The 27282-nt window shown below is 46.8% G+C and overlaps 2 protein-coding genes across 6 annotated transcripts in view; both read left to right on the forward strand.

The window, feature by feature from the left end:
- Nucleotides 1-27282, forward strand: part of Tvp23c (trans-golgi network vesicle protein 23 homolog C) — a 126624-nt gene that overhangs the window by 68996 nt on the left and 30346 nt on the right. The window lies entirely within an intron of this gene.
- Nucleotides 12650-27282, forward strand: part of Cdrt4 (CMT1A duplicated region transcript 4) — a 30975-nt gene continuing 16342 nt past the window's right edge. For 3 of the 4 annotated variants that reach the window (XM_042282197.2, XM_042282198.2, XM_042282199.2), the window contains exons 1-2: nt 12650-12815; nt 25643-25912. In XM_042282197.2, the coding sequence (XP_042138131.1) occupies nt 12791-12815; nt 25643-25912 (295 nt within the window). In that variant the 5' untranslated portion in view covers nt 12650-12790. The remainder of the gene's footprint in view (nt 12816-25642; nt 25913-27282) is intronic. The other variant, XM_042282200.2, reaches the window with a different exon arrangement.

Below are 27282 nucleotides of genomic sequence, written 5' to 3' on the forward strand. Positions count from 1 at the left end.
GGTGCCGTCTATCACTGGGGGAGTAGGTGTTGAGGAGCCTTGTGGAGAGTAGCTGGGCCCACAGCATAGCTGTGGGTTTGAAAGAACCCCAGCAGCCATGTGGGGGATCTTCCTTAGTACTGAGAGGTCAGATGCTGTGGTCATCCCAAATTTAGTTTCAGTGTCGTGGCCACTGGAATCACACATGCCAAGAGGGATGCAAAGGAAGCATAAGGCTTTCTGGGAAGAGGAGGGCAGACTTCGCAAGCTGGTTCGGAATGGCTTGAAAGAGGGAGAGGAGACAGGCTGGAGTTTTCATGGTGGTTACAGAATATTGCTGAGTCTGGGGCTTGTGTGGTTTAAATCTCTTGGTGGTGCCAAAAAAAGAGAGTGTCCAGGCTTTTAATCACCTTGTCTCACAGAGGCAGGAGGATGGAGCGTTCAAGGCCAGCCCAGCTACACAGTAAATTGAAGACCACCTTGGGTGTATAGCAAGGTCCAGTTTAACAGATCAACCAACCAGTCAACTACCCAGCCAACCAGCCCAAAATAAGCTTCTTATTCCTGTAGCAGTTTCAAATTCAGCCAGTCATGTGACCCCGACTATGGGATATATTTCAAAGAATGAATCAGTAGGTGATTTTGTCATTGTGTGACTGTGACAGAGTTCTGTTAACACAAACTAAGACAGTTATGCTGTCACTAGGTGATAGGCTATAGAACCCTGCTCTGTGTGTTCTCTATTGTTGACTAAATGTTATGTAGATCATGGCTGCGTATGTTATCAGTTACGATCACTGTGCAACTCAGTAAGTCAGTAAAACTTGTTCTTTTTGGTTTTTTGAGATAGGATTTCTCTGTGTAACAGCCCTGGCTGTCCTGGAACTCACTTTGTAGACCAGGCTGGCCTTGAACTCATAGAGATCCACCTGTCTCTGCCTCCCAAGTGCTGGGACTAAAAGTGTGCACCACCACCGCCCAGCAACCTTTCTGCTATTTCTTCTTTTTTCTTTTTTTCTTTTTTTTTTGGTTTTTTTGAGACAGGGTTTCTCTGTGTAGCTTTGCGCCTTTCCTGGGACTCACTTGGTAGCCCAGGCTGGCCTCGAACTCACAGAGATCTGCCTGGCTCTGCCTCCCGAGTGCTGGGATTAAAGGCGTGCGCCACCACTGTCCGGCTCCTTTCTGCTATTTCTATGGAATTGACTATCTTATTTTTTTTTCAATCTCACATTTAAGTGAGATCACACAGCATTTATCATTATCTACTTGGCTTATTTCATTTAACACAATGCCTTCCAACTTCATTTTGTCATGAATGACAGATTTTACTTTTAAGGGTTGTATAGTAAAGTGTTTATATGTATATATGAACGTGTATGTAGAAAAGAAATGTCTTTGTGTGTGTGACCACATTCTTCCATTGATGGACTCTGACTGCATCCTAACGTGTGTGTGTGTGTGTGTGTGTGTAGTGCTTTAGTGAAATGGGAGTGCAGCTATCTCTTCCACAGGCCAATTTCAATTCCTTTGTTTGCCTTTGTATTTAAGAGTGAGATTTCTGGGTCATAGGGTGGTTTGGTTTTGAGTTTTTTGAGGAATCTCATTATCTCCCCAAATGGCTGTCCTAATGCACATTTTCATCGAGAGCTTACAAGGCTCCCCCCAACATCTTTTTGCCAGCTTCCCACCATGTGTCTTTTTGAGAAGAGCCATTCCAGCGGTGCTAAAAGTGTGAGCTCACCGTGGTTTTCATTTTACTTCCTTGGTGATCTTTCATGTCTCTACTGGCCATCTTCCTTCCTTCCTTCCTTCCTTCCTTCCTTCCTTCCTTCCTTCCTTCCTTCCTTCCTTCCTTCCTTCCTTCCTTCCTTTCTCCCTCCCTCCCTCCCTCCTTCCCTCCCTCCCTCTCTCTTCCTTTCTCTCTCTTCTTCCTTCCCTTCTTTCTCTCTCTTCTTTCTTCTTTCCTTCCTTCCTTCCTTCCTTTCTTTCTTTCTTTCTTTCTTTCTTTCTTTCTTTCTTTCTTTCTTTCTTTCTTTCTTTCTTTCTTTCTTTTTCTTCTTTTGAGAAATAGCTGTCCAGACCCTTAGCCCGTTTAAAGATAGTCTCACTGCAAAAAGCAATAAATAGGTGAATTGATGGATAATTGCTGATTGGATTTTTATATAGAGTACACATAGATCAAAAACATCAATCACGCTGTACCCCACAGGCAGCACAATTATTTATCAAAAAAAGTAAGCAAAAAAAAAGATGAACAAAGGCACAAAGCTTCCCACACTGCACCCCAAAGCTAATGAGAGCCATTGCTGGTGCAGACTGTGGAAATGTGTGTGTGTGTGTGTGTGTGTGTGTGTGTGTGTGTGTGTGTGTGTGTGAGACTTTCCCTGTTGTTCGGATGAGCGTTTGATGGGACTGGGAACACAAGGCTATATCACCGGAAGGAAGGACTGGAAACACCAAACAAGAGTCCAGGACATGAGACCTGGGGAACCGTCTCCTTTGAGGATGTGCACTTTTTGGGACTGGTTGACATGTGATTGCATGGCCACTTTGTGGACTTGGGGAAAAGGACTGAAAATCTCCCGGGTCTTCCTTGAAATCTGTGTGCAAGGGACTGTAAGTCAGTCCTGTGTTTTCCTGTGCGTTTCCCACTGGCTGCAGACACACCAGGGCAAACATTCTCTCACTTCCTGTGCTCCTCCAGCCTTGGTGCTCTGTGTCTTTCTTCAGAGCTGTCCCGGGAGTGGAACCTTATAGTAACTTGCCAATGGAAAATGGAATTAATTAGCGACGAGACCGTCTTGCAAAATAAATGACGTAATGTGTTCCAAAGATAAAAGAAGCCCTATGAGATTGTCTGCAACTCTGGGTAACGACAGCACAGTGTTCTTTCTGGAGCTGAGAGCTAAGGGTTGGGTCGGGAGCCTCTGACTTGGCTTTATCAGGACAGCATAGCTTGAAGCTGGGGCGTTCGTTGTATACACAAGAGAGGTAACAGACAATCCAAAGGATTAGGGCTGTCAGGGCGGAGGAGAAAGTGTGAAGCGGCCAGGGGAGGAGGCCCTTGTGCGTGTCTGGGAGGTGCTCTGCTGTTATCTTGAAAACGTAGTCACCTTCGGGATTTGGAGTCACAGGCGGTTGCGAGCTGCCCAGTGTGGGTGCTGGGAACCAAACCTGGGTTCTCTGGAAGAGCAGCCAGTGTTCTTAACTGCTGAACCATCATCTCCAGTTCCAATAGCTAGCTTACACTTTTTCCCAGTTAGTATGAAAGATGATGTGTTTTATCATGACTTTTCACACATGTCTATCACTGTTCCTTGCTTGTATCCCTCCCCTCAATTGCCCCTCCCATTTCTCCATCTGACCTCTTGCTGGTCTCCTTCCTCCCCGCTGAGTGCTCCCCCTTCTGCCTTCATGTTACATGTATGTATATATATATATATATATAAATCTGGATTCCACATGAGAGAAAACATGCAACATTTTGCCTCCCTCATGATCCTGTTTTTACTCCCTTCCCTTTAGAACTCTTCTTCCCGCCACACAGTCTCCGTCTACCTCCCCTGCCCCCTGCCGTGTGTGTGTGTGTGTGTGTGTGTGTGTGTGTGTGTGAGAGAGAGAGAGAGAGAGAGAGAGAGAGAGAGAGAGAGAGAGAGAGAGAGAGAGAGAGAACATGCCCTATTCTGTATTTCTGAGTCTGGCTTACAGTGATCTCCTGATCACCCATTTTCCTACAAGTGACATAATTTCCAGAGTCGCCTGCGGATGGCCTCACTAGCTATTATTTGTTTGTTTGTTGAGACAGGGTTTCTCTGTGTAGTTTTGGTGCCTGTCTTGGATCTCACTCTGTAGACCAGTCTAGCCTCAAACTCACAGAGATCCGCCTGCCTCTGCCTCCCGAGTGCTGGGATTAAAGGCGTGAGCCACCACCGCTGGCCCTGCTAGCTCTTATTAACCACTGATCAGTGATGTCTTTCATTTACCCCCTGTTTCATCTTAACTTTGGCATATATTAGAACACAGTCCAGCCGGTTTCTTAAAAAGCTTTATTGAGATAAAATTCTCATTCCATATAACTTACCAGCTGAACACATACATTCGACTTTTTATATCTTCACAGGTCGTGTGACAGTCATCACAACCAATTTTAGGATAGTTCTGTCACCCCAGCATGAACCCTGAACCCTTTAGCCATCATCTAGCATTCCTGTGCCCCCTCCCTATAGAAGTGTCTACACTGAACATGCCATGTACATGGAACCCGAGGCTTTGTTTGGGTGGCAGACTTTCACTTAGCCTCATGTTCATACGATGTGCCCATGTGGTAGAGCGTAGAACACCAATCCTGTATTCCCAAAACAGTGTGCTCACCAAATGGGTAGACTCTGGAGCCAGACTGCCTGTGTTCAAATCCAGCTCCGCCCACATGCCCCATGCCCCATTGCTCACTGTCCGAGCCCAAGCGAATGGTTTTACCGTCTTTTGGATTCAGCCTCACTAGGAAATAGAGATAAGAAATCTGTAGCTTGTTTCCAGGGTGCCCCATGAGATCCAAATGAGAGGGAGCATGGTTGTAAAACTCTTGGCCTGTTGCCCGACCTCTGATAGGCCTGCAATAAGGCTGGCAATGACTGCCATTAATTATTCAGAGAGCTGGGAGCCCCAAAGGCACATGAATGACTGTAGTACATTGTGCCTTCGTGAGAGGACTGTGACGAAAAGACCATGGCGCACAGCAGCAGGAGCCCTCAGGTCTGTATAGGAGGGAGCCTCTTATTTTTTATGACGGCAACTAGAGCCTGTATCCATAACCAGGCCACTACTGATTTTTGGGACACTGCCGTCCTCTTTAAACGACTTTTGAAATTCATCACTTTAGGCAAACTGAAACCTCTATCATTCCCTAATGATTCAAACAAGCTTGCTTGGGATATTTATACTATCGTTTTAAGTTCTGGGCCACGTGTGGGAAATGACCTTTGACCTAGCACTTAAAGTTTGGTACAGAATGTATCAGGCAGGGAAGGAGAGGGCCAGAAGAGGGGTGGGGGAGGATTCACACTTGCTGACTTCCTTCAGTGTGTGCACACTTAACCAGATGTCTGGTGTCACTTTTCAGGGACTTCCTCCTCGAGGTTAGTTTTTCCATAATGAGTACGTTGCACTGACTTATGGAAACATTCTTGCGGGCTAAAAGGCGTGCCTCCATCTCTGGTGGTCCTCCATTTATTTCCTCCTCATTAGTGACAGTGGGGTCTGTTCTCATTCCAAGAGTCAACTTATGGATTCTAAATGTGTACGTAAAAGCATGTTTCCGGGTTCAAATGTACTTGGCACCCTTCCTTTCTCAAGTCAAATATTGAGGTTCCCCCCGCCCTTGTTTTTTTTCAGTGTCAAGAATGAAATACTGAACTTCTTGGGCTAGGCTGGGGTTTGACCACTGAAACGTAGTCTCAGTTCTGAAAATGTTTTTAATAGAAAGCTATAAAATAAAACACATATTAAATTAAAAACAAAGCTTGAAATCACGTGGTTTGATTTGTATTTTCCTTTTAATATCAGAGTTCTCTCAAAGGAATGTGAACACGGAGAGGCCAGTACAATGAGTCCTTATCCAGCCACCATCTAGCTTCCAGGGTCGTCCAGTTTTACCACCTGCCTTCATTTGCGATCTGCTTTATTTTTATGTGGCTTTTCTTTGGGGCATTTTAAAAGTAGTGGCATTTTTCTCTCCCACACAGACAGCTTTGCCTTATTAGATAAGAGGCACAGAATTTCCATTATGTAGGCGTTTCGTAACTTTAATCACAGTGTGGATATTTCCAGAATCTTGAGAGTATTTTTTCGGGCCACAACATACCTTCGATTTTATGTGGCTACATTCGTTTGAGGTGCCCATTCTCTTGATGTGGGCAGTCTGGTAACATCAGTATTTCTTACCAATGCCTGTCATAGCATTGGATCCAATGTAGGTTCGTATCCTGATAATTAAGGGGTTCTGTTCCTGTCTATGGTTTGCAAAATGTTTACACACCGCCTCTAGATGGGGGAATTGTTTACAGAGGCTCTGGAGATGTGAGGAAGGACAGCGCTGTGCTCCATCAGCCAGGATTACACTCACTTGTGAGGGGTAGAAGTCCGGCTGAAGCCAGACAGAAGTTAACTTGATCTCACGTAAACATCTATCGATGGTCCAGTGAGGGGCTCGGTGGGTGAAGAACTTCAGCTCTGCATGTTCTCTGCAGTTTCTCTTCTCAGAGTCAGTGCCCGGTAGGTACAGATGGCTCTAGCTCTGGCCGTGGGGCCTGCATCCTGGGAATGTTTTACCCATTAAACCATGGCTTTCCTAATTCAGTCTGATTTGGATTGTTGCATCGGCAGAGAGGCTTATTGGGGTGTGAAGAAAATTTATCAATGGCCTTGTTGGTGGAAGTGTGTCACTGGGGGGTAGTATTTGAGGTTTCAGAAGCCCACACATGGCCCAGTGCACACAAGGCACACACCCTCTGTCTGTAGGAACCTTTCCAGAAGTTGCTCTCCTTTACACGCCAAGGCTGGATCTGAGTCTTGAACCAGCAGCTGAGGATGGTCTAGGTTATTGTCTTTATACAAGATAGCTGTGAACTCGACTGTAAACCAGCCTCTTGCTTCTGACTGCTAGGTATCCAAGACTTAACAGTATTCCTGAGGAAAGGATTTATGTAAAATAACCAGGCAATAAAGGGGGAAATCAATAGAAAAAAATTGTATTTTTCCACATCTCTCAAATTTTGAATAAAGTCTTAGGCCAGTTGTGAACCTCCTGAGGGTGCTGGGAATTGAACACTAGTCCTCTGCAAGGACAGCAAGAACTCCTAATCACTCAGCCACCTCTCCAGCTCCCTGTATAAAGCTTTAGGAAGAATTCAAGGAAAGCAAGATAACCAAGGAGAAGTGTGAATCTGCAGCAGAGCCCCGTCACCCACGGACAGTGACAGATTGGACTGATCAGAACAGAGAGACCCGTGGTAGGGGTTAGTTTGTGGGGCTTCTTGACTGGAAATGTGTCTAGGTTCATTCTACTGTCTACACTGTATATGGGTTTGATTAGATTTAGTTTAAAGGTGCTGAAGCAAATAGCATTTCACAAGCAATTTTAAAGCATTACTGGAATTGTTCATTGAGTAGATGAATGAATAAATGACCCAGGAGCAAGTGTTTGTGAATAACAGTGCTTTGTGAAGATCCCCGGAAGTGTGAGAACGGTTAATCTATGGTGCTTTCCTTGCCAATTTAACTGTACCGTTGGACATAGGAAATAGCATTGTGGGGCTGGCTGAACGCTGCAGATCCTAAGTGCTTGGGAACAAGAAGGGTTTTGGATTTGGGCTTTCTTTTCTGATTTGCGAGTATGTGCGTGTATAATGAGTTCCTAGAAATGAGTCTAAGCACAAAGTCTGTTAGTGTTCATACACATTGTATAAGGACAGACTAAAGGTAATTTCATGCACCTGCATTTTGACCGTGGCCTTTCACATGAGTTCATGTGTCAAATCCTCTACTTGTAACATCACGTTTTCTCTCAAAAAGTTTCAGGTTTTGGAGCATTTCAAACTTTGGGGTAGGGACAGTCTACCTGTCTTAGTCACTGTTCTGTTGCTGTGAAGAGACACCATGACCAAGACATCTCTTACAAAAGAAAGTATTTAACTGGGGCCTCGCTGGCAGTTTCAGAGATTTAGTCCATTATTATCATAGCAGGGAGCATGGTGGTGTGCACGGCACTAGAGCAGTAGCTGAGGGTTACATCCTGATCCACAGGGAGAGAGAGAGAGACAGAGAGAGAGAGAGAGAGAGAGAGAGAGAGAGAGAGAGAGACAGACAGACAGACAGACAGACAGACAGACAGACAGACAGACAGATACTGGGCCATGTGTGGGCTTCTGAAACCTCAAATACTACCCCCCAGTGACACACTTCCACCAACAAGGCCATTGATAAATTTTCTTCGCACCCCAATAAGCCTCTCTGCCGATGCAACAATCCAAATCAGACTGAATTAGGAAAGTCATGGTTTAATAGGTAAAACATTCCCAGATGATTCTCCAGCCCCCCAGAGAGGAGACGGAGATGAAAGACTGGAAAACCATGTGTCTGTTTTCAGGCATGCAACTTAGATACCCTGTGGGAGTGGTCTTGAGCCTCACTAGGGGAGGAGCTGTGTTTGGCAGGCTTTGAAGGGGTGGGTTTGGGGAAAGAGATGGGGGAGGAGAGTTGAGGTGGATCTTCCACTCAAAGAGCCATACCTCCCAGTCCTTCTAAACTTTTCAAACAGTTCCAATCCCCGGTGACCAAGCATTCAAATATAAGAGCCTATAGGAGCTGTTCTCATTCAAACCATCACATCACCTTATGTAGGCTCTGTAGTTGCAAGTGTGTGGAGGTGGTGTCCATGGAGTGTATTTCTTATAAACACTACAAAAACCCAACAATTTTGACTGCTTTTGGAGTATTACAAGCACTCATTTTATTGTTTTGGAAATTAGTAAATAAAAGGGGAAAATCCAGCATTTGTCTTGTTTTTCTTACAAACCATACTTCTGTGTAGCCAGAGTTGATAAGATGTGTTACTTTGCAGAAACCTTCCAATGGCTTTTTAAGAAGCCATTAATAATCTCTAGTTATTAATCAGGTACTTTTTCTAGTCAGCAGATCAATAGCTCTTAAGATCAGGAAAGGAGGGGCAACCCTGACTTATGTAGCACGTGCTATGTTACAGCACACTCTATAGACAAGTGTCTTAGTTAGGGTTTCTATTACTGTGAAGAGACACCATATGTCTTATATGAGGCAACTCATATAAAGGAAAACATTTAATTGGTGCTGGCTTACATTTCAGAGGTTTAGTCCACTACCATCATGGCAGGGAGCATGGTGGCATGCAGGCAGACATGATGCTGGAGAGGTAGCTGAGAGTTCTACATCTGAATTGGCAGACAGTAAGGGGAGAGAGAGACTTGGCCTGGCTTGAGCTTCTGAAACCTCAAGCCCCACCCCCAGTGACACACCTCCTCCAACAAAGCCACACCCACTCCAACAAGGCCACACCTCCTCCAACAAAGCCACACCTACTCCAACAAAGCCACACCTCCTCCAACAAAGCCACACCTACTCCAACAAGGCCACACCTCCTAATAGTGCCACTCCCTAGGAGCCTATGGGGGCCATTTTCATTCAAGCCACAACAAGTGAATGTGAACCCAGCCAAGCCTCTTAGATGCTAACTTACAGGGACAGAGGGACCTGTGAAAAAGTCCATGGAGGTGTAATCAGTGACTTCCGCATGTTAGCAATGAGTTTCTTCTATACATACAAGGAAACAAAGTGAAGAGGGGGTGTAGCCATAAGTTTCTCTGGTCCCATCTGGCTCTGTAGTCCTGTAGCCACTTATAAAATAATCACTCAGAGGCTTAATATTAATTACCAGTTGCATGGCCTATGTCAGGCTTCTTGCTAGCTAGCTTTTATAATTTCACCCATTTCTATCAATCTATAAGTTGCCACATGGCTATGGCATTACTGGTCTGCTGGCATCTCTCCCCTCTCCTTTCTTCTCTGTGTATATCTGCTTGGATTTCCCACCTGCCTCTAAGCTGCCTTGCCACAGGCAAGTGCCACTTTATTTATCAACCAGTCAGAGCAACACATATTCACAAAATACAGAAAGACATCCCACAGCAAGGGGGGACACCTATCCAACTTGATTTGATTGTGTGTCCACCTTTGATATACTTAGCCAGAGTCACAGGGCCATGGGGAGTGGGGGGTGGGGTGGGGAACACATCAAGACTGAACGATGTGTGTGCTGTGTCACATCCTAGAAGGGAACGTTAACCATGAGTTAAACTTCGGCCCTAATCATTTTCCCTGATATTTTTCTGCTTTCATATATAACAAGTGTGGAGGCCAAAGAAATACATCGAAGGCCATTTGGCCAATGACTTGAGGGGGGCAGAGAGGCAGGTGGAAGAGCCATGCATGTAGGAGAGGTTGAATGGAGGCGCAGCATGTCCTCTGTGCATTTGGGGGCTGTTACACTAAAGAGATGCTTAAAGAAGTCTGGGGAACATGTATAGAACTTTCCATGACCTGACCGTTATCTATGGCCCCCCCGCACCTCCAGCCCCAAGGCCTCTCCACCCTTCATAGCTTTGTACACCGTCCCGACCTTATTTGGAACATCCTACTCCAGAAAGTGTTCCCTTGTCATGGTTTGTGCTTTGAGTCATCCCTAACAAACTATGTCCTTTAGGACTCACACGCTAGAAATTAGAGCCCCCAAGCCACATGTTGACAGTGTTTGGAGGGGGCATCTTTGTAGGGTGACTGGGGCCTGGGGATCTGCTCTTGTGAGTGGGCTAGTCCCTGCGTGGATTAATGTGTTAAAAGGCTACCAAGGGAGTGGTTTTGCTATGGAATGAACATTCTCTGACACGCTTGCTCACATAAGTTTGCCTTTTAGGATACAAGAAGAGTCCCCTCTTTAGTGACGACGCAGATGTCAGCGTTGGGCTCTTGAACTTCCTAGTCTCCAGAACCAAGAGCCAGTGAACTTCAGTTCTGTTTCCAAGTGTCCAGTGGTTTGTTATAGCACTAGAAAATGCACTAAGACATCTGGACAACTTGATTCTTGTGTGCCCCAACTTCAGGGTTTTGTAAAGTGGGAACCAGGACAACAGATCTGTGGGGTAAGTTTATGAAAAGGGTTGAGAAAGAGGTTCCTGGCATGGAATAGTCTAGAACCTCTGGACGACAAATTCATTCTGTCTGGAGTGACGGAAGAAGGCCACGTTCAGTACCTGCCTTTTGGAGGTCACGAGATGCCAGGGATGAGGCCAGTTCACGGAGCACCCCTACTCGGCTTGACCCCTCTCGCGGCCGATAGAAGCATGTGGTGAGGCCACACACACAAGCATCTGACTTGTGAGGAATTTGCTACCCACAGAGGAAGGAAAAATGCATCTCCCTGGAGCCAGGAGTCAAAGGCCAGGCAAGCCCGTGGGAGGCGAACAACTCAGGCTATAGATTTCTTTTCTTGGTTTGGAGTCTTGCCAGGGGTAACAGAGACACAGACCAGATAGGCATCATGGTCCCCTACAGCACCATGTGCACAAGCAGGTACCTCTCTGAGTGGTTCTAGCTTATCCAGTGGTCGGTCTGCCTCTAGGCCCTGGACCATTTCACACGGTATTTATCTGTATAGACATCTGGACCCAGATACAAGCAGCTGAGCATCCTTCACTTTACAGGAAGCTCGTGGGTTGTGTTCTTTGAAGTTTGTGGGAATCCTAGGACAGTTATCTGCCCGTCTGTTATACTTCTAATCCTATCTCTGCCAGACCTTTGAACACAAGACTGTCCAGTGACTTTCTCAGCCTTGCCGGCTCAACACAAATCTCCCATCTTTGTCTTGACATCAACATTTTTCCAGATCCTAACATCTGAGCCTCTCTGTGCCCCTCCACACCACCATTTCACATGATTCTTCCCTTGTTGGAACATCCTTCCCCCCATGTAAAAAGGAGCTTGTTAGAAACACCGAGTGAATGAAATCGAACAAACAAAAAACAAAAACAAAACAAAAACAAAACTGGGCAGTGGTGGTGCACGCCTTTAATCCCAGCACTCAAGAGGCGGAGGCAGGAGGATCTCTGTGAGTTCCAGTCTGGTCTACAGAGTGAGATCCAGGACAGCCAGAGGTACACAGTGAAAGCCTGTCTTGAAATGCGCCCCCCCCCCCCAAAAAAAAGGGGAACACTGAGTTAAGACCTGGAACTGTGACATGATGATCTCCAAAAAGAGAGCGCTCAGTGAATCCATGGTGTAACTGACCCAGGAGCTGCCAAACGAGAAGGCACTGAGGAAGGACTGGAGTCTGGAGAGAGAGCTAAGAGTCCAGACAATGCAAGCAGAACAGTGCAAGGTCTGCACGGGCTTTGGTTGCAGAAGCTGGCGCTGGAAAATACTGGGGATTGTGAGGAAGGCCACGTAGTTGCTTTGATGGTAGATCAAGTGCTTGTTTGAGTCTAGAAGGGCAGCTTCATCCTCCTTCTGGACAAGTTGAGGACGGGCCTGAGAGCAGTGGGAAGGATGGACAAGAATGTTTCCCAGTGAGAAACGTTCAGCGGAATCGTGACTGGGGTAGAGGAGGAAGTGCAGAGCAGGCTGGTCTGTCTCTCAAGTGCTGTCCAAAGACTTTGAAGATGGAAATCTCTCTACAGCTGCTCTCAGAGTGCCTTGTTAACAGGCCAGCTCTTTGTTTCCACCCCAGGTCTGAGTCAGCCATGTGCATCCTTGCTGGCTTTCTAGGTGATCCTGGCACAGAGGAAGTGGACTCTTGAGCTCGCTTATCTTCGGAACTGGTCAGGTCTGGTTCAGAGTCTCTGCTTGTTGGAAGTGAGATGAAAGCCAGTGTCTTTCTCAATCTCTGAGTCTGGACATCCTAAATGAGGTCACTTACAGTGTGCCTGGCTTTGGGCTTCCTGTCTAGGACAGGGATGGTTACCCTAACACTCACCTTTAATGACCATCTGCAGCCAGCCAGACCCCGAGGAAAGGCAGAAGGGCTCAGGAAGCATGGCAACTGTCGATGTCACAATGCCTCTCCTCCCTTTGGATGACTGGCTACTAGACCACCTCAGGCCAGCAGCAAGATCATGGCTGGCTGCAACAGACAGAGGACAACAGGGGACCTGGGATCTAGTGTTCAGGGGACAACAGGAGACAAAGAATAATCCCTGGGCCAAGAAGCAGCCAAGATATCAAGACAAGGATGTGGAATTTCAGGGACATCTCAGGTACCATTGACCGGGTCCTCCTCCTAAACCAGACACTTGTGTTGACAAAGAGAGAAGGCCAGGCACAAAGTCAAAGGCACATATCCAGATTCTATGGGTCATGCCCTTTTCAGAAGGACAGTTCTGCCACTTGGTGAACGGAGTGTCAGGTTCTCAGCATTCCTTACCTTCTCCAGTTCACAGTCCACATCACCTGTCACCACTGAGACGTCTAGCCAACATATACTGTTGTTTAAAGTCTGACCCTGTCCTCAGGATTCTGACTGTTGCAGAGACCCGAGCCTGGAAGTTTATAAAAAGTGCCAAATGAGAGCCAGGTGTGGTGGCGCACACCTTTGATCCCAGCACTTGGAGGCAGAGGCAGCAGATCTCTCAGTTTGAAGCCGTCTGATCTACATACTGAGTTCTAGGCCAGTCAGGGCTACATAGCAGACCTAGTTTCAAAAACAAAAGGTTCAAGTGGCTGTCCTATACAGTCAGGCTCAACAACTGCATGTAAACCTAAGTACAAACCAAACCAAAGCATACAAAATCATGTATGTGTGCATGGCTCCTGGAGAGGCAGTGGTGGGGAGCTTCTATCATTTAAAAAATGTTTTATTTTTCTACTCATTTTAGTCTTTGGCTAGAATACAAAGAGATGGGTTTATAATGATACTTTCATACACATACACATCTGTCTCTACATCTGTACCTTTACACTAATATATCATTACACTTTATTGTTACTTGTAGGGGCATCTGATGTCCCCACAGATGAGTGACTGAGTCTTGACAAAATATAGAACAAAAAAAAAATGTCCAACCAGACCTGGTTCATGCCTTTATTACTAAGTATCTGTAAAACTAGACATGGTGGTGTACATCTGTAATCCCAACACTCTGGAGGTTGAAGCAGGAGGATTGCCATGAATTTGAGGCTGGTCTTATCAATATGGTGAGTTCAAGGTCAGCCAGAGCTACATAGCTAGAGTTTGAGGCCAGTCTGAGCTACATAATGGGGAACACTGTCTAATCCCCTAACCCTACCCTCAAGATAAAGAATCCATAGGAAAAATTAAGAGCCAGCCACACATCCAAGAGAGTTTCTTCAAAGGAATAATTAATATTCAAGTTGCTTATTTAGAAATAACTCAAATCAAGGACTAAAAAGCAATGCTAAATCAAATGGAAAAAATGAGTGAGAAACCTTATGATCAAGGAGGCACCTTAATTTGTAGATCAGGATAAGGAAAGATGAAGGAGAAAAGACTTCCATCTGTGCAGATGAGGAGACCTGCCTTGGGTTAGGTGAAGGCAGGGCCTTGCACCCTACCTCAGGGCAGTGTTTAAGGGGTCCAGAGCCTCCCCCAGAACCACCTCTCCAGGTCAACAGCTTCCGTGTGTGTGCACTTGAGCTGTGCTGAGTGAGTGTGAGAAGAGTGGGAAGCCGAGCTGGCCAAGAGCCCAGGAAGTCAGAGCTCTGAGTTCAAGTTCAGATGCTGCGGCTTCTCGGGGAGATGCCCCTAACTGGCCTGGGGTAAACAAGTCCTACAGCCCCTGCTTCTCTCTTCTTGCCTGGAGATGTAATGCCAAGGGACCATCCAGGTGCTTAGACCATCGGTGAGTGCTAAGCCTCCTGTTCTGGGACCTGTGCTGGGCAGGGAAAGGCCTTTCTTCTTAAACATATCAATCTACAGATCCTGTGAGATCTGCCCCTCCCCAAGTGCAGCGATTCTGAGGTCGTCCTTTCTTCTGTGGTGCCAATATCTGGGGTTGTGGCCTTATTTGGATGGCCCTGGGGTTCCTGCCTTGTGTGTGTGTGTGTGTGTGTGTGTGTGTGTGTGTGTGTGTGTGAATATGGGAGTTCTCTGCTTGTCTGTATATGTGTACATGTGTGGTGCATGTTGGGGTCTGTCTGTACATATTTCTGTTCTGTATCTGTGTGTGTGTGGCATATTTCTAGATGTGTGTCCATGTTCGTGTGTATCAGGCTGTTGGTGTGTATGCTGGTATGCCTGTGTGTGCCCATGTGCACTTTTTCAAAATAGTTCTGCTAGGAAAGTGCTCTCTCTCTGAGCTGAATCCTCAGTTCACCTTTACCTCCTGTTTTCCACAGTTTCACTAAGTCGGACAAGTATCCTTAAACTCATACTGTAGTTGGGATCCCAGACCTGTGCCTGGGATGGGAAGCTGGCTCCCTTCTGCACCTTCCAGGGCCCTCAATGGCTGTCTGTGCTCTCTGTTTAAGGAGCAGCCTGTCAGCCGTGCCCTGAGAATGGACAGCCGGCATGGAACCTTGGGGACTGTGGGGAAAGCTAGTGGATGGTTAAGCCACTCACTAGTGGGCTTGGGACAGAGAACAGAGGAAAACATGGAAGGAAGGCTTGGAGAATGCTTTAGAGGTGACACTTGGGGATGTCTAAGTGGAAAGGAGGGGCACAGTGGAGAGGGACAGAAATGTTGTTGAGAAAACCAGGAGGCAGGGTGATGTGAGAAGTTGAGGATCCTGAGTCAAGACAGCAGGGAAAGGACATAGAAGATGGATGCTGGTAGCTCCTCCTCTACCCAGGACCTGTTCTTCAACCATAGCCAGCTTTTCCCATAAGCTACAGGACTGCCACTCAGGAGAACTCCCATTATCCCAAAGCACAGGAAGGGACAGAAACTGCTTAGAGAAGCAGTCAGTCTTTCAAGAGACTGATAGCTCAGAGCACACGTGTGAATGCTCATTTCCTTTTGGGTACCAAGAACCAAGCTTAGGCCAGGAGGTGGCTTCCACCTTTGAAAGGCTCAAGAGCTGTTTGGGACATAGAGGATTAACCCTCTTAAACCTGTAGGCTTGCCTGGCCTGGGACCTTCACTGCACCCTCACCTCCCCCATTCCATCTCTATTTTGTGCCTATCCTGAAGCTCACAGGCATATCACTAGAAAAGAGTGAGGCCAGAGAGGACAGGGCCTTGCCTAAGGTCATACAGCTGGTGAATACTAGAATCAGGACTCGAACCCAGCACCATCTGATACCAATATCCCAGCAGAGAGCTTCTGTGCCATGTCTTGATATCCTATGCTCTGACCTCTGACTTGGGCATATTTAAGCTGGAAATATGGCTTGTCCTGTCCTCTTCCACTTGTATCCTAGCTGAACAAGCCAGCTAACTTGGCAACTCAGCCTAGACTTTGCTCTGGCTGCCACCCCCAGCTGGACACCAGTCTTTCTAATGCTTCCCGGTCCTGACTGTCCTCAGGCCGCTCATATGTCTCCTATGACAGAAGAACAGTTTGGGAAGGGAGGCAGGACACAGATGCCAGGGGTGGGAAGGAGGCATTTCAAGGTGGAACGGGTGGGCATCATGGCTTCAGAGGGGCTGAAGTCACTAGTGGCACGGGCGGTCACTGCGGAGGAGACAGCTGGAGACCGTACAGGGCGAGGCTGTGCGGAATGTACCAGGAAGTTACTGAGCCTGGAGAGAAGCAGGGCCAAGTTCTAGCAAGAAAGCAGGAATGCACTGCCGGCTGGGCCCTTGCTTGCAAAATATTTGCCTACTCAGATTCTCAGTTTTATTGTTTATTTCTAAAATAAATGTTTGCTTTACCTTTGTAGCTGTGAGGTCTTTAGGAACATGGAAAAGAATGGCTTTGTTCTGGGTGCAGAAATATGCTTTAGGCCTTGGAGGCACTTTCCACATCGTGGTTGGCATCCTTGCGTGGTCAGCAGGTACCTATGGTCCATCTGGAGTCTTTGTAGTCACGCCCACAAAGGACCTTCCCTCAACCTGGATCCTCCTCACCGGTGGCCATACCTGATCTTCTCCCTCCCCTCCATCCCAGGACCTCAGATATGCTAACGAGGCCAGCCGACCACACTAACTCCCGCCCCCAACCTTGTAACTCTGTCCTGACGCCTCTGCAATGGCTGTGGGTCCTGCATCACAGTAGCTCTTCTATGCACTCTTACATTTCTCTCCTCTTAGCAACTTTGGTTCTATTCTGTCCGCTCCACTCTTCCCACCTGCTCTGCCACCCTCGCATTTTGAAAAGGAAAACATTTTAAATTAAATATTTGGGCCCGCAAGACGGCTTAGAAGGCGGAAGCACCTGTTGCTGAGCCCCGAGACTTGAGTACGATCTCTGGGACCCATATGGCAGAGGGGAGAACTGACTCCTAATGCATTCCTTGGCTTCCTCCGAGGCTCATCTACTGTTACTGAGTCGGGGTCGACCTGTGTCTTAAAGTCTAGGAGAACGCAGAGGCAGCGAGGACAGGTGTTTAACGCATTTTCATATTGATGGTCAAGTGAGGTAACTGCATTTCTTGGCAATGTGAGCCTGTGTCCCCAGCTCTGAGGCACCTTTAGAGCTGGCATCTTCTGGGCTCTCTGTTCAGTGACCTCTGTCGATTTTTATGTTCTGATACGTCAGAACCTAATTATCCCAGGCTTAGAGCTGAGTTTGAAAGCCACTCAGCCCCAGACCTCCCATTACCTTTTCTGCTCTCACCCTTTGAAATGGCCATAAAAAGTCTAAATTAATTTGTCAGTTTCTCCAAACAGAAAATAAGCCGGGTATGATTTTGGTTGGGGTTACACGGAATCTATGGGCCACATGTAGGAGAAATGACATTGTTTTGTATTTGCTGTTGTGTTTTTGAAATGAACACATCTATCTATTGAGAGCTTAATTTTTTGTTCTTGTTTTTAATTCAGCTTTAGTCCAGTTTTTGAATGCCACACTATCATTGAATTTCTTTTTAGAAATTTTATTTTCGCCAGGTGGTGGTGGTGGTGGTGGTGGTGGTGGTGGTGGTGGTGGTGGTGGTGCACGCCTTTAATCCCAGCACTCGGGAGGCAGAGGCAGGCGGATCTCTGTGAGTTGGAGGCCAGCCTGGGCTACCAAGTGAGTTCCAGGAAAGGTGCAAAGCTTCACAGAGAAACCCTGTCTCAAAAAAAAAAAATTATTTTCTTTTTTTTGGTGGAAATCAGAAAAATTCAAGCATTTTTAGGTATGTGAACCTTGTATCTGCTAGCCTTGCTGAACCAGGCAATTCCATTCATAGATTATTTTGGATTTCTGCACAGATAACCACAGTGTGCAAGTTGAAAACACCAGTTTAGAATCAGATTGTCCCGGGTCTGAGCTTTAATCTTATCATGTACTAAATGTAGCACTTGAAGAGAGTGACTGGGTCTGAGCTTTAATCTTATCATTTACTAAATGTAGCACTTGAAGAGAGTGACTGGGTCTGAGCTTTAATCTTATCATTTACTAAATGTAGCACTTGAAGGGAGGGACTCGTTTTCTCCTGAAGCCCGTCTCTCTGTCTAAACATTGTGACTTGTAGTGAATCTGAATGAGATGAAGCCCAGGTCCTCATTAGCGTTTGGATTCCCACTCAGCGTCTTTGTGACCTCAGCTTCCCTGCCTGAGCCCCACCACCTTCAGCTCTGGCTTGGGTCATTTGTGGAATGTCGAGTTTTCTAGCAGCACTCTCCATGGATGACCCGTCATCAGCTTCCATGACACATCTGTCTTTGGGGTTCGTGACAGACAGTGGCCTTTAGCATCGGCCCTCTCTTGTGCCACTTTTGCTGGGCTTCGTGAGAAGCCCTACCTCTGTGGTGGGCCCCACTCCATCCTTCCTTAGATTTCTCTTCGTCCACCTAATAAACATTCACTTCTGATCCCTCTACCATGCTCATCCTGTGAAAACGGGAGATAGGATAGTCTTTGGTTTCTACCAAGTTTCTATGTCTGGGACTATGACCACTATCCCAGGACAGCTGCCCACTAGGGGTTGTTACTTGGATATTCCATAATGCCCAACAGTACCTTAGCATCCTGTCTTTGAACCCACCTTTTCTGATACCTATTCCATCATCTAAGTCAGAGACCCGAGGCCTTCCCAGACCTCTCACTCTTTTTTCCCTTCATGGTTAATTGTGACCACGCTTTGTGCCCACCCTTCTCAGTCTCTTTCCCTCGTTGGGAAGTAGCTTTTCAGCAACTGCCCTTCTAGCCTTGCTGAAGTCTCGGTTTTACTAAGTTGAGATTGCATTGATTTTAATTAGACCTCAGAAACCCTCCAAAGATGCTGTGAAAACTTCCCAGACCCCAGGACTTAATGTAAGAGAAATTTATTTCTCACCCTCAAATTCAGCTGGATGCTTTGTGATGGAGTGCCATGAGATAACTTAAGAGTCTAGTTCCCTTCCCTTGGGAGTCTCTGTGATCTCTTGGGGACCTGGAATTCCTTTGCTTCTAAACTATGAATAGAGAAAGAAACACTGAAGGTTAAAGATTTTATTGAGATGAGTCTACACGGAGGGAGAACTCGACACAAAAGCTCTAGTTGGTTAAAGGAAGGGAGAAGGGGATGTGCTGGGAAACAGCTCTTAGCTTCCCAGTAAGATGCTGGTAGAGTTCAGGAGGCAGATGCTCCTCTTAGATGGATAGACAGCTATAGGTCTCTACGACAAACATTTTTCTAAAGAGAGTTGATAATGTTAGTCCCTACTTAAATTTGTTCAGCAGTCTCCACAATGCCTGCAAGATACAGACAGAATTCTTGAGTGTGAATGGTCCAGGCCATTGGTTCTCAACCTGTGGGTCATGACCCTTTTGGGGGGTGTATCAAACGATCCATTCATGGGGGTCACATGTTAGATATTCTGCATATTGATATTTATTGTGGTTCATAACAGTAGCAAGATTACAATTACGAAGTAGCAATGAAAATAATCTTGTGGTTGGGAGTCCCCACAACATGAGGAACTGTATTAAAGGGTTGTGGGATTAGGAAGGTTGAGAATTACTGTTCTAAGCAGAGGAAACACACAGCACAGAAGTCCAACACCCTGACACGCCGCAGAGTTGACTTTTACTTGCTTACACCCCACTTCGTAGCATAGCCCTCTCCCACAGCACAGGGGCGCCCCATGTGTTGGCTGTCACTTTAGAGCTCACTGCTCTGTCCTTTTCTGTTCCTGCAAAGAGTCTCCTCTTGTGTCTCTTCTCGGTGCTGTCCCCTCATATCCTCGGAGCAAATGGCACCCTGACACTGGGAGCTGCGCTCGGCTGCCTTTTGGTGTTCTGGAGTGAGGGAATGGGGTGTTTGGGGGGTTCTCAAGGGCTTAGACCAATGACACTGGTTTTCACCTGAGAATTTATTAGAGATGCAAATTCTTGGCCTTTGTCCCAGATCTACTGAATCAGAGATCCTGGGGACCCAGCAGCCTGTATCCTCATAGGTGTTCAAGGTGGTGCCAACACTAAGGAAGCAGATCACTGGTCACATTTGTCTCGGAGTCTGGTCAGGTGTGTGCCAGAACATCTGTTATAGTGACATGAGTGTAAGTCATCTACCCCAGGAGGCTTTTTAACTTCCTTGGCTGTGTGAGGAGTCAGTCCTCGATGCCTTCATGAAGCCTTATGTCTCCTCCTGCCTCCCTTGTCTGGTGGCTCTCAATTGCTTCGAACTCCAACTCCAGGGGATCTGATGCCCTCTTCTGACCTCTGTGGGGACCTGCATACACGTGGCATGCACTCACACAGACACACTTATGCATAAGTAAAAGTAAAACAGAAAAAGAACCCATCCAAACACAGTGACATGCACTGTACGACAATAACATGAGGTGACAGGGTAGTGGATAGTGAGCTGAATAACCCTAACTAGGTACGCTGAAATCCTCAGGGTTTGGTGAACTGGCAGAGGATGAGTGGAAGACCCGAGAAGCGTGAACAGAGGCAGTCATGGATGGAGTTTGGAGCTCACTCCTAAGAGTCCTGGGGAGGTTCCTGGGTCGGGATATGTAGGTTGAGGAATCACTCACACACACACACACACACACACACACACACACTGGTGCCTGCTTTTGAAAGGTCACTCTGGTTGCTGAGTGTACAAAATACACTCCATGGGGAAAGACCCGAAAGGAGGAAGCCAGTTTGGGGGCTGTGGACTACCTGGGTGGACACTGAGGCAATAGTGGGAACACGTGTTTGGCCACACGCTTCTGGTGCCAGCTACTTGGATTTGAGTCTTGGTTCCTTCATAATAGGCTTTGAGCAAGTCACTGAACTTTCCTCTGCCTCGACTTTATCATCTGTAAGAGGGGATCATACTGGCACTCAACTCTTGGTTTGTAGGGAAGACTCAGTAAGCTAATGCAGGCAAAATGGGGCCACCATGGTGTGTTGTTATTCCTATTGTTCTGTTAATAGCAGCAGCAACACTTGCCACTATCAATAAAACAACAGATTTAGGCTGTGTTTGCAAGCTGAATTGACATGATTTATGGATACATTGAGTCTTGAGGGGGATGGGAAGGAGAAAAGACTTCTAGGTTTTTACCAACTGACTAACTAGTGGTGTTGAATAAGAGCAAGCCACAGGAGGAGCTGGTTTTGTGGTGTGATGGGATGAGGGTTAGCAAGAGTTCAGCTGAATGGGGGAAAGTCTGAGGTACGCGTAACACACCTGAGGTGTCTGGAAGGGGGATAAATGGATGGGCCTGAAGTCCAAGGCAGATCTAGTCTAGAGGCCCAGAGACACACCTCTGGAAGAGCGGGCAGACGGGAAAGCCCAGGGTAGGGGTGGGCTAGGAGAAGAAGCCAGTTTGGATCCCAAGATGACCAGCCTGGGAGGTGAAACCCAGTAGGGGCCCACATGGGCTCCACAATGAGCACGGAATGTGAAGCAGATGGTTGAACTCAGCATCATAGACGGTATTTGTCGTGAGTGAGTGGAGTTTTACATTGTCAGCTGGTGCTTAGAAACCACTCGGTTAGACAGGTCTGCTTCTGCACACTTCTTGATGCCAAGAATTAATAAGAGGGCCGGGCGGTGGTGGCGCACGCCTTTAATCCCAGCACTCGGGAGGCAGAGCTAGGTAGATTTCTGTGAGTTTGAGGCCAGCCTGGTCTACAGACAGAGTTCCAGGAAAGGCACAAAGCTACACAGAGAAACTCTGTCTCAAAAAACCAAAAAAAAAAAAAAAAAAAAAGAATTAATGAGAGGAGACGGGGTATCCCTGAGGACAGCAGGACAAACAGCCTTCCCAGAGCTGCTTTGGAACAGGATAGCAAAGTTTCTAGGGCAAGCTTGCTGCAAGCCGAAATAAACCCCACCTGCTTTACTGCTCAGAAGAAAAGCCTCCTGCCTCCTTTTCAAAATAAAATACGAGAAATCACCACCAAAGGCCGACTGAACCAAGGCAGAAAATGTCTAAAACCGAGTGAAGAGTTCCCAGTGACGTCATAGTTTGGCACAGCTCTGGGTCCTGGAGCGTCTAGACGCTCGCTCCTGTGACCTCCCCACACAGGCCATGTGCATTTTCATTGACAAAGAACTTAAGTTACTGTAATAAGTGATGGGCTTCATTGTGACATTTAAACATTTTAATTAAAACATACTTGCATCACTCTTCTCCTTCCCTTTCCTCTCTCCAGCCCCTCCCACGTTCCCTTCTTCCAGCCCCTCTCATGTCCTAGTCCTCCAACCCCTCCCGAGTCGCCCCTCGCTCCCTCTCAAGTCGATGGCCTCTTTTTCTTTGATTGTTGTCATATAGATGCAGAAGTATATAAATACAGTCTGCTGAGCCCCTTAACGTTGCTTGGTGTGTATGATTTCGGGGCTGACCGCTTGATGCTGGATGACCAACTAGGTTTTATGAAGTCCCACCTTTCAACTGTTGGCCTTAATTCTTGAGCAAATCATATCCCTATTCAGAAAGTCCTTTCCTACACCTCTGTCATGTAGGTTACTGCTTATGTTTTCTTCTAGAATCTCCAGTTACAAATTGAGGTCTTTGGTCTACTTGGAGTTGATTTTTGCGCAGTGTGGTAGATATGGGTCTAATTTCCTCCTTCTGCAAGTGGACATCCTTTTCCCAGGACCATTTGTCACAGATGCTGTCTTTACTGCAGTGTGTGTTTCTCCATCTTTGCCAAATCTCAGAGAGCTGCAGTTATGTGTACTTCATCTGGATTTCTGTTTTCTTCCATTGGTATACACGCCTGTTTGGGTGTCAGTACCATGCTATTTTATTACTGTAGATTTGTAAGATACCTTAAAGTCTAGGATGGTAATTCCTTCAGTATTATTCTTTTTTGGTAAGGATTGTTTTTTTTAAATATCTGGGGTATTTTCTAGTTTCATATAAATTTTAAGGGCTTTTATTTCTATTTCTGTGAAGAATGTCATGAAGATTTTTGATTGAGATTGCATTGAATCTGTAAATTGCTTTTGGTAGGATGGTTATTTTCACAATATTAAGTCTACCAATTCATGCGTGTAGTAGGTCTTTCTATGTTCTAATGTCTTCTTCAATCTCTTTCGGAAATTTGGAATTTTCATTGTAGAGATCTTTTGTTACTTTGGTTAGGTGTATTCCAATATATTTATTTGTCTTTAACAAATTGTCTTTCAGTCTGCAAATGGAAGCGTGTCTATGATCTCACTCAGCTATTGTTGGTGTGTAGAAAAGCTATTGATTTTTTTGCTACTATTTTTCTTAGGGTCACTGTATGTAGCCCTGGTTGTCCTGGAACTCACTACGTAGATCAGGCTGGACTCAAACTCAAGGAGTTTTCCTCCTACTGTTTTTTGAGTGCTGGGATTAAAGACATGCACCATCATGCCTGGTTAGCTACTGATTTTTATAAGTTGATTTTTGTTCTGCCACTCTGCTGAAATTAATAGTTGTTTCTAGAAATTTTCTGCTGGAATTTTTTTTTACAACCTCTTATGTATATTATCATATCCTCTACAAATATGGGTGATTTGACTTCTCTTCCCATTTGTATCCCTTTAAATTTCCTTCTCTCACCTTATTGGCCCAGCTAGTACTTTGTGCACTACATTGAGAAGGAGTGAGGATAGTGGACAGCTCTATCTCATTCCCATTCTAATAGCATTGCTGTGAGTTTTTTCTCCACATATCAATGATGTTGGCTCTGGGCTTGTCATATACAGCCTTTATTGTGTTGAGGTATGTTCCCACAAGCCCTACTCTCTCCAGGACTTTTAACATGAAAGCATGTTGGATTTTTGTCAAAGGCTTTTTCTGCGATGTGATGATCATGTGATTTTTATAGATAACACTACACTTTGCTCTTATTAATCTCCAGTCCTCTGTCTTGATGGACCCTTCCTCCCTGCAAACAGTCATCGAGTGCCTTCAAATTCCCTCCTCCCAGTTATGCCCCTTTCTCCCTCTCCACCTGCCCTTAAGATCTCATCCTCCCTTCATGGAAGGGGCCCTTTATGATCCCCTGTGTGCCTACATGCACACATTGCACATATGAGCACACAATGTATGATATATGTGTGTGCATGTGTGCATCTGTGCATATGCACAAGTGTGAGTGGAACTAGGTGTGTGTGTGTGTGTGTGTGTGTGTGTGTGTGTGTGTGTGTGTGTGATATTAAAGGACAATCTCGGGTATTGACCCTCATCTTCCACGTTGTTTGAGATAGGGTTTTTGCCTTTTCGTAGTCCAGGCTAGCTGGCCCAAGAGCTTTGGATGACTCTCCCGTCTCTGCCTTCTACTTTTCTGTAGGAGTGTTGGGATTACAGCGCTGTGTTTTCATCTGGTAATTTAAAGTCTTCATTAAAGCTTTTTGAATGCATTTTCACACACAGATCTAATTTCATTCTTTGAGTGTGGATGGTCAGGTTCCCCAGCACCATATGTTGAAGAGGCTGTTCCCCCCCCTCCTATATTTTGGCAGTCAAAAGCCAGGTGGCTGTATCTGTGTGGGTGGATTTCTGGACTCTATTCCAATGGTGTGAGTGTTGGTTTCTGTGGGTTTTGTGCTCACACCAGTTCCAGGGCACTGTCCATCATGGCAGGGGAGTTATGGCGCGCGCGCGCGCGCGCGCGCACACACACACACACACACACACACACACACACACACACACACACCTAGTTCTTCTCACACTTGTGCATGTGCACAAATGCACACACATCAAATCCACAGTCAAGCAGAGGCAGATGAGTGCCTGTGTTCACCTTGCTTCCTCCTTTTCATTCAGAGGCTCCAGCCCCCGAGCTGCCCACAGTGGGTGGGCGGGTGTCATGTCGTCCCCCCCCCCAATTGATCTAATCTAATCAAAGGATCCTTCACAGGCATGTTCTGAGGCTGGACAAATCTAGGCAATCTCTCACAGGTGTGCCAGAAGCATGTCTCCTAGGTGATTGTAGATCCTGTCAAATTAAAACATGGACCATTACAACCTCATATTGGGGATTAAAATTTTCCTCCCTCCCTCCCTTCCTCCCTTTCTTCCTTCCTCTCTTCTTCCCTCCCTCCCTTCCTCCCTTCCTCCCTTCCTCCGTTCCTCCTCCCTCCCTCTCTCTGTTCCTTCTCTCATTCCTTCTTCTTTTCTTCCTTCTCTCCTCCCCTCTTTTCTTCCCTCTTTCCTGCCTCCTCCCTTATTATTTCTGATGAGACAGGGCCTTACTTCCAGAACTTTCTATGTAGTCCAGACTGGCCTCTTAACTGACTGCCACGTTGTCTTAATCTCCCAAGTGTTTCATCCCCAGCCCCTCAGGGCTTGAATTTCAACTTGAGCTTTTTGAAGACTTTGAAAACCCAACGATGGCCACTCGCAGACTTCTTGCATCCCTCGAACTGTTCCTCACTCAGGATTTCTCCTCCTCCTGGGGCTGTGAAAAATCTTGCAACCATTTGTTCCAACCCCGTGCATCTATGTGAGGGGAATGTAGACAGCCCTTGAGGCTGAGGGACAGAGCGACACAAGCGATTACACATGAACCGACTTTCTGGACTCCATTTTACAGCCTTGCGATAAAGCAATTCTTTCTTTCCACTTTCCAGAGTCAGCGGAAGCGGGGCGAACACCTTGGCTCAGGGCTTTGGAGAAATGGAATTCGTTAAGGAGCAGGGAAAGGGGAGCGCAAGTCGTTGGCCCTGTCCTGTCCAGGGAGCACACACACACGCGGGCAGGAGGCAGCTCCTTCGCGTCCACAGAGCCGCCTTTCTTCTCCAGGAAAAGTGACTCTTTCACAGCCCTTGGAGGGAAGGAAATGGAAAGTCCCGCAGCATCAGGAGCCCCTCTCCCCTCAAGAGGGCTTTCTGCTTCTCCAGGTCAGGGGCGGAGCTTGCCATTGCAGGGAGGCTACTGCAGAGGGTCCCCCCATGTCTGTGCAGCCTGGTGCAGGGCGCGGGCCGGGCTTAGCAGGAGCTTTTCTGAGAAGCAGCTGAGCTCAGACTCTGTCGGCTCCACATTCCTGCATGATGAGGGAGGGATTCCAGTGTTTACTTTGAACAATGTTTTCCTGTGTCTGAACCGAACCCACGACGTGTTAAATTCTTCCAGATTTCTGGCTCCATACTGCAGCTCCAGCGGGACAGGAACAGGTTTACGGCCGTTGGCCGAGGCTCGAACGCAGGGTTGGTCTGGACACCTTCTGCGCCTAGAATTTCCACTCGGTGGATGGAAAAGCGGATCAGCGCCTGGGAGGGACGTGTGGTCTGGATGTAGCAGCACGCTTGGTTAGGCTAGTGCCTTTCGCATTTCCCACCCTAGAGGGCAAAAGTTAGCTTTTCTGCTTTGAGTGGCATCCGGGAATGAGAAGTAGAGAGTTTTGAAGCGTTTTCCTGGGTAGGGTAAATCCGGAAGGAATGCGTTTGGTGGGATGTGAATGACCTACAGTACATTCCAGTTCCTGGGCCCGCTGCTAGGTGAGGAGGGACAGGAACACAGGGGTTAGGGATGGAGGACAGACAGGTGCAGGGAAGTCCAGTTCTTCCTTCTGGAAGCACAGAGAGGCAAAATGACACGGGGTAGAGAGCTGGACTGGAAGGGTGGGTCCCCCACCACAGCTGAGTAAGAGCACTGGGGAGGGGGAGCGGCGAGGCCCAGGGCGTTCTGTGCAGTAACAACGTCTTTGCTCTTGTGTCTGGGATGATGAGCGATTCAGGGACGTTCTCATGGGGCCCCGTGAAGATCTGGGATCTGTTGTGGAGCCCCACACTCCAGGCAGGGGGATAGCTGTCAGCCCCAACAGCCTCAGTCCAATCAGGGCATGTGTCAGGCAGATCTTTTAAGCCCGCCCTGTTCTAGAACTTGTGCTCTCAGATGATGGAAATTTACTCCTAAGTCCCCTCATAATAACGTGTGTGTCTATGTGTACATGTGTGTTCAGGTACAAGGAGCAGAGGAAGATGGACTCTGGTCCTGAAGGCCTAGGTAGAACCCAGATAGTATTTATGTAGCAATATTGAGAAAATAGTCCTGTGGTAAGACCTAGTGTTTTGATCTTGACATTTTCGCAAGACCTTTTGGATACCATGTACGTTTACATGATCTTCAGAAAGAAAAAAAAATCACAAAATTTCTACTTTTTGCATGCATCAAGGCAAGTGTGAGGCAAGCACCTTAACCATCCAGAGCTTTCCTCTTACACCTGGCTCCATCCCTACTCGAGCCTGGTCCCTTGGGTAGCATCAGTGCA

The sequence above is a fragment of the Peromyscus maniculatus genome, chromosome 8 (genome assembly GCF_049852395.1).
Source record: "Peromyscus maniculatus bairdii isolate BWxNUB_F1_BW_parent chromosome 8, HU_Pman_BW_mat_3.1, whole genome shotgun sequence".
In the NCBI taxonomy this organism is placed as follows: domain Eukaryota; kingdom Metazoa; phylum Chordata; class Mammalia; order Rodentia; family Cricetidae; genus Peromyscus; species Peromyscus maniculatus.